At 48.1% G+C, this 7,513-nt stretch overlaps 1 protein-coding gene across 2 annotated transcripts in view; it reads left to right on the forward strand.

The window, feature by feature from the left end:
• Positions 1-7,513, forward strand: part of SLC43A2 (solute carrier family 43 member 2) — a 30,910-nt gene that overhangs the window by 13,556 nt on the left and 9,841 nt on the right. For both annotated transcript variants that reach the window (XM_017742987.1, XM_017742988.1), the window contains 5 exons: positions 1,623-1,715; positions 2,374-2,507; positions 2,904-3,106; positions 3,800-3,943; positions 7,403-7,491. In XM_017742987.1, the coding sequence (XP_017598476.1) occupies positions 1,623-1,715; positions 2,374-2,507; positions 2,904-3,106; positions 3,800-3,943; positions 7,403-7,491 (663 nt within the window). The remainder of the gene's footprint in view (positions 1-1,622; positions 1,716-2,373; positions 2,508-2,903; positions 3,107-3,799; positions 3,944-7,402; positions 7,492-7,513) is intronic.

Below are 7,513 nucleotides of genomic sequence, written 5' to 3' on the forward strand. Positions count from 1 at the left end.
CCCCAGCCCGGGGTTATCTGAGGACCTGGAGCCTGCACTGCATAGGAAGCTCTGCAGTGAGGCACAGGGATGATAAACAGCCAGATGGGTCCCGGAGTGCTCCTGCACAGGAATACTTGCCTTGTAAACACGCCGTGACACAAGCCAGATTTGCTTGCCTTATATGCTACTCTTGGGAAAGATGGATTTGTTTTTCAGCCCTGCAAGGGGAGTGTGATGGCAGCATTTGCTTGCTCAGGCTGATATTCTCTGAATCGTTTTGTTCAGCAGCCTCTTTGCACAGATGAAGGGCTGGTTGTGCTTTCAGTCCTAGAAGGCATCTGCAGTGTCCTGCTTTGAGGCCCTCTGAGGCTGACGTGGCAGTGATGCTCAAGTGAATTTGGGGAGTAAGTGACCCAAAAAAAAGGATATGGGAGGGAAATCTGCCAGCCTGCAGCAGAATCTCTGCCCATTGACCAGCTTCAGGAGGTATCAGCTGAGCTCTCCATAGCCTGACAGCTTCAAAGCTTCTCCCTGTAATTTCCAGTTTCCAGGCCAGCATTAGTGAGTGATGGGAACTTGTTCACTTCTGGTTGTTTAGGAAAACAGGGAGTTCCTCCCTTCCCAGGAGAGCAGGAAGGTCTCCCAGTTATTTCTGCCTGTCCCACTGTGCCTTTGGATCTTGAGTGGAAGCAGGGGCTGCTGAGCCATCCTGGGAGTGATTTTGCTGTTCAGGTGGCAGAAGTGGCTGCCATGAACTGCTGCTGGCTGTCCCTGCTGAGAGCTTTGCTTTCCCAACAGATCCTTGCAGAACCAGCCTGGTCTGCTCTCAGCAGAGCCAACACACCTGATGGGAGCCCAGGCAGTGAAGTGGGGTGGGTGGCAGCGATAGTAATGCCAGGTGTTGATTGCAGCAGGGCTCAGTAGCTGTGCTGAGCAACAAATCCTGGGATATCTGGTGTTTGTGATTCCCTCCCTGCACCTAGCTCTGGGATAGTGTGCTGAGGCATCTGAGCCATCCCAGTGGTGCAGAAATGATCAGCAGAGAAAGTCTGCTGCCACAGAAGGAGCCATGGAGATGGCTAGAAATGGAAATGCAAACAGCAGCACTGTTTGTGCTTGCCTCTGTTCCTTCTTGTTATAACAGGAACTTTCTGGTCTGCTGCAAAAGATTTGGGTGCTGACCCAAGGTGCATAAACAAAGCTGGCAGTTCAAGGTGTTGCAGGGTACGTTAAAGACTGCAGCTTGTGTCTAACGACCCTTGACTAAAAAGAGGGTGATAAATAGAGAATTTGGACACATGTTTGTGGGAGAGGAAAAGTGGTGGCTACAGGTTTGGGGTAAGGAACTCCTAAAAACAAATGCTCCTGTACTAAAGGTGACCAATGCAAAATATGCTGTCAGTCTGGAAAGAAGCAGCGTCAGTAAGCACATAAATCTTGGGTTGTAGGCATTCCGTGTCTCTGGAGACACCAGTGCAATGTGCAGAGTAATATCTTGAAGAGCTAAGTCATGCCTGAGTAAAACTGGCTGCTTCACATTCCGGTATCCAGGAGAATTAATCCTAAATGCCAATATCTTCTCGAGAAAGCCTCATTCCCTTGGCAGCAACCTGCTTCAACTGATTTTTCTCTCTCCCCAGCTGCCCAACATGTTTGGTGACCTTCGTTCCACCTTCATTGCTCTGATGATTGGCTCCTATGCTTCCTCTGCTGTGACTTTTCCAGGAATCAAGGTGAGGCCCTGGGATCAAGGCTCGTGACTGGTGGTGTTGTGCTGGCATCTTGCCCCGTTTAGCAATAATGTGGCAAGAAAGAGGGACTGTTGGCTGAAGCACTTTTTTAGAGATGTGCATTTGCAAGATTCGGTTCCTGTCTGTATTAAAGACTTCCCAAGTGACTGCCTCAAGAATGTAGCAGATAGAAAATTTTAGAAATGCCAACTAGAAGTGAAAAACTAAAGATTGTTTTTTTTAGAAAAGGTTGCTTTGTTAATCTCTAAGGAGTGTATATATAGATTTTTTTTTTATTTTTTAATACACATATATATGGATTATCTGTGTGATTGTCACCACAACCACAGTAGGGCTTTGAACATAATTTATTGCTGGCAAATAGGACTGAAGGGACAAGAGATGGTCACCTGGGCTGCCTGGCTGGATCACCCAGTTCTGATCCAGGGATGTTTCACTGCAGTCTCAGGTGTGCAGGGAAGTTCCTGCTGGTTTTCCAAGAAAGTCCTTGTCACAAGATTGGTTTTTGTTACCACTTGAGTTTAACCCATTTTAAGTGTATCCTGATGTTCTTTCCCAGTTCCTCTTGGACCTAATTCCAAGAATATTGAAGTGTCTTTCTGCTCCTGTAGCCAAAACAATATTTCTTTGTGATTTCCAGGTTATATATGACTTTGGGGTCTCCTTCATCCTTATTCTGCTTGTCTGGGCAAGCTGTGCAGGACTCGTTTTCCTCAACTGCTTCTTCAACTGGCCCCTGGAGCCTTTCCCAGGACCAGAAGACATGGACTACTCGTAAGTCTCCTCCAAGGCTAATCCCATTCCTAGGAAGAGCTGGCAAAAAGAATTTGGAGGAGTAGACAGGGAACCCCTTGCATGTTGTTTATTGCTGCCACCGCTTAGGTTGAGGATTTCTGCCTGCCACTAGCATGTGAATACCTGTGGAAAGTGGGACTTTCCAAACTGAGGGAGTTAGCAAGGAAAACTGATCTATTCCTGGTCATAAGGATTTTTATATTGATTTGTGCCAAGTTGGACCAGGGAAGGCATCTCAGTGAGCTCTGGATTGAAACCATTTGATGGAAACCAATTCCTTACATCCACAAACAGCCTTCCTGACTCCTCAGCAGTGTTACTGCCTCTGATTCCTCACCCTGTGTTGCAGCTCTCATGCTCTTTGCAACCCAACAGGGTGAAAATAAAGTTCAGCTGGCTGGGATTTGACCACAAAATCACTGGGAAGCAGTTCTACAAGCAAGTGACGACTGTGGGGCGCCGTCTCAGTGTGGGGAGCTCCATGAAGGGCCCCAAGGAGCCGGCAGCTTTGCAGGAGAACAACAAGCTCTGTCTGTCTACAGTGGACCTGGAAGTGAAGTGCCAGCCTGACAGTGCAGGTGTGGTTCTGTGGGTGCCCCAGGGGTGCTTGTGCTGGCACAGGCCTGTTGGCCTCCCTGCTCTGCTCCAGAGCTGTTTGTGAGGGAGCAATAGGTGCTCCAGGTGTTGCCAGGGCCTCGTGCCATCCACCAGGACTGGAATACAAGTTGAGTTATAGAAGGAATCCTGTCCTTGGATCCTTGCCTGAATACAAGCAGTGTAGCCAGAGGTGGGGACAGCACATGGGAGCTGGTGTGGCTTTCAGGGGGACTGGACAGGTGGTCACTGCTGGCTCTTAGGTTGACTGTTGCCATCATGGCAAAGCCTTCTTTACTCAGGGGCATCACAGAATGGTTTGACTTGGAAGGGACCTTAAAGATCATTTCATTCCACCCCCTTCCACCAGAACAGGTTGCTCAAAGCCCCATCCAACCTGGCCTTGATGGTGAAAGCCAATGGTTTGAGGCTTCTTTTTGTCCTAATCCACCAAATTGGGCAAATCTTCCTTCCTGCTTCCTTGCCCCAGTTACTGGTAGCCAAACTCCAAGCATCTGCAGCTGTTGATCATGGGAGTTTGTAAGGCACCAGGTGAACCCCTTGGAGATGCCACTGGCACTTCTAGGCAGGAGAGGACCTACTAGGCCAGAGGTGGAATTGTAAATGTTTACTAAGGTGTACTACCTTCTTCAGAAACTCTGTTATTCCTTCTGCAGCTACTCCCTCCTTCATGAGGAGTGTCTTCAGTCCCATCCTGTTGCTCAGCCTTATCACCATGTGTGTCACTCAGCTGAGGCTCATCTTCTACATGGGAGCCATGAACACCATCCTGGAGTTTCTGTCTGGAGACGAAAGTCAAGGTAGGGGAACCTCTGAAGACCTTCACCTGCTTCCCTGGGGTTGGGAGCTGACCCTGACTTGGTTACTGAAGGCTGAGCACCTGATTACTCATCAGGTTAGGTCAATCCGTGGTGTCCAAGTGCACTGACAGCTGGTGGGAGGGTCCAGGGAAGAGCTGGAGCCAGCCCAGCACAGAGGAGCTGCGAGGCAGGCGCTTGAATGTCAAACTAATTTTAGCCCGGTGTGTACCATGCTACCCCATGCTATTTCCTCACACAGGTTGTTGCAAGCACCTCTCAGGGTGGACTGTGATAATTCTTATTTTAACTGGAAAATGTATTTCATCGGGTATTTGCTTAACTTATCCTAAGCAAGCAGAGAACGCAGAGCATCTGACTCTCATGAGTAATGGTTGGACTCGGTGCCTCAGCCCAGCACCCGGGGGTGGGAGAAGTGAAGTCAGAGCTGGTTTTTTGTGCAGCTTGGTGGGTGCTGGGGAGGCTCAAGGGTGCTCCCTGCGCTGGACTCTCTGCATTTATAGTTCTGGTGAAGTTCATGGAGCAAACAGGAAAGAGTAGATTAGTTTACTGTTGAAAATACCCAGGATTGCAAAACCGGACTTAGCCTTTTCTTGTTTTGTTTTTGTCCTTTGTAGTAAGATCCAGTTTGAACTTGTTAAATCTGGATTGCATGAAGCTGATAAATCAAGAGGCACTCCTCTGAAAACAGGAGTGAGCTCTGGGGGAGGGAAGGAGACGCAGGAAACTCCAAGTGCCCTGGCATTCCCTGAATTGCTTTGTTTCTTGAGCCTCTGACAGCCTGCAGCATTCAGCTCTTTATCTCCTGGCTCAGGAGCCAGCTTAGACATTAAACAGCAAAACAGCACAAACTTCACACTGCCTACCTTTCCCAACACTGCTTCCTTTTCTGCTTACCTTGTAACTCTGACACTGCTTTTTAAAAAATTAATATTATATATTTTTACCCTGGCTTGCTATACTCATGTAATTTTCATTTCTTTCCTTCTCCTCTGCTCCTTGGAATTTCAGAATTAATATTAACTCTATATTAACTACTATTAACTATATAAGCTGCCAATTCTACTTTTAAGGTCCTTGCTTAAAACAGAGACTGTGTCCCTTGAGTATATTGCAAGTTTTCTGTGCCGCCTTTAAGATTTCTTCCTATTTTTTCCCTTCCTCCCCCTGAATGTAGCCTGGGCTCATTGCAGTGCAGTCTCTGTCTTAGTGTTTCCATGGCATCAGCAAAACAGTGGTATTGTCTGGTCTCGGCAGTGTCAGGCTGTGCTGCAAGAGCAGTTCCAAGGCACGTGCAGCTCTCTAGAAATGTAATCTGTGTGTGCATCAGGAGAGGATGGGATGCTGCTCCCCTGCATTCCTTGTTCTTCCTGCATTTATTCACTTGGGTGGGATTTGCTCAGAGAGCTCCCTCCACCTCCAGCTGCCCTCAGGAGCACTGAGCGAGGGAAGAGGAGAGTTGAGTCAAACCCTGCAAGTGTTGTGGTAAAAGGAAAGTTAAATATTCCTGGGAGCAGAACAGGAGAGAAGGGTGTGGGGAAAATCACGCAGATAAGTAGTGAGGTCTTTAATTGCAGTCTCCTTGAAAGTTCTTTCTGTGCACATTATGGTGACTTAGACCTGTCATGAAACCAAAAGGTGGAGAGAGCAGTCAGCCTGTGGCTGCCTATCTGCTGAAACCCCCCAAAAGATGAGGAAGAAGCTTAAGGGTTCATTCTGTAAATGAGTGTGTAATGGTGTTGTAGGAAAGCAGGGGAAAATAGATCTGTAATGCCTAGAACCTGAAATTTGTCTGCATCTCTCATAAATTGTCACCTTGCTTTCCAATGTGGTGATACTGGGAGAGCTTGGGGAGAATCTGGGCTGGAAAACTCAGCTGTGTGAGGTGCTTGCTCGGGGTAGTTTGGAGGGAAAAGCATCTAGGACAGTGAATGTAAAGGCTCGTGCCCGTGCGTGCTTCCTTTGCTAGGTATTCTTGCTTTTTCTTCTCAGGAAAGAATGTTTTTTAAGATGATGGATAAGCTGAGGGGGCCCTGTTTTGTAGCAGCAGCTACTGTCTTCCCTCTTCTTTTCTTGCTGACCCCATAAATTTCATTCCCTCATTCAAGCTGACCTCTGCCCTTGCTGTTTAGACCCCAAGATTAAGTGTTCAGGGTAACATAAAGAGGCAAAACATGACAGCGTGGCTTGCTTCTTACCCTGTATTAAATAACCAGACGAGTAAATCAGCTGCTGCAGTGCTCATGGAGAGAGGGTGATGCCACCTGTTTCTCTTGACTGCAGCAGTTGCTATAATGAGAGGCGATGTGGATCACTTCAGGGCATGCCTTTGTGGGAGGAATCGGGGCACAAATGTGAGTTTGGAGGTTGGAGCTGGAAGTTCCTCTCAGCTCCTTTGCCAGCAGCTGGAGCCAGGAAAAGATCATCAGGTGCCATGCTTGGGCACAGCAGGGCAGCCCTGCTGGAGTTTGCTGCAACTGTAATAGGAGAGGAAGGCTTGTTGGAAACGTTCTCTCCGTTACCAAGTGGATTTTGGTGGAAATCCTGGCTGTACCGCTTTGGCTAGACTTAAAAATGCATCGGGAGGGACAAATTAAAATTGGAGCTGCTTTGCTTACAGGGCTGTAACTTGTGCTCTGTGCTGAGATGGGCAGTTTCAGAACTACATCCTTATTTCAGAGCTGTGGCACACCATGACTCACCAGACCTTCTGTGTGGTGCCTCAATCCTCACATGGGCTGCCGAGAGGAAGTGGAAAAAAGCCTTGCAGGGTTGGGGAACTGCTCAGTAACAGGAGGGGACAATTTCTTCTGAGTCTGCTGGCATCAGCTTTCCCTTAGCAAGCCATGGAGACGCTTCTCTCATCATTAACACGAAATTTTCATCACTTTGAGCTTTTTAACGATTGCTCACAAATGCTGTGGTTTTTTGATGTTAATCTCCCTTCCCCCTGCTTTCCAAACTTGCCCATTCAGCACAAACTGGGTTAGTCTTCACCTTCCCAGCCTGATTGTCCTCACTGGAGCATCCCAGCTGGAGAAGCAGTAGCTGCAGCTCCCAGCAAGGCAGGAGAGGAGATGACTAAAGCAGGCCTGGCTGTGCTGCACATGAAGCTTATAAAAACTTGTCCTGCCCAGAATAAACTTCACTGGCACTAAGCAGGTGCTGTGTCCCCATTTTTTGGAGCCCTGCCTGCTGCTGCCCAGAGAATTCCAGTGCAAGATCAGAATGGCTGAAGGAAGTGTGCCCACTATGTCCACTCTGATGGCTGGAAGGCTGAAGGATGGAGTGGGGCTTTGATGTCCCAGCTCCTACATCCATCAGTATATTTGCTCTGGACTTTTAATGAGGTGATCATTAGGGAAGAACAGCATTTTTTGTTGTCTTTTTTCCTGTCGCTTGAACTGACAACTCTTATTAATTCTTTTTTTTTTCCTGCAGTGGCTCTCTACACTTCCATTTTTGGGGTCCTGCAGCTGCTGTGCCTGCTGACAGCAGCTGTGATCGGGTGCATCATGGACTGGAGAATGGAAGAGGGGGGTGATGGACCCG

The sequence above is a fragment of the Corvus brachyrhynchos genome, unplaced genomic scaffold, assembly GCF_000691975.1.
Source record: "Corvus brachyrhynchos isolate BGI_N302 unplaced genomic scaffold, ASM69197v1 scaffold99, whole genome shotgun sequence".
In the NCBI taxonomy this organism is placed as follows: Eukaryota; Metazoa; Chordata; class Aves; order Passeriformes; family Corvidae; genus Corvus; species Corvus brachyrhynchos.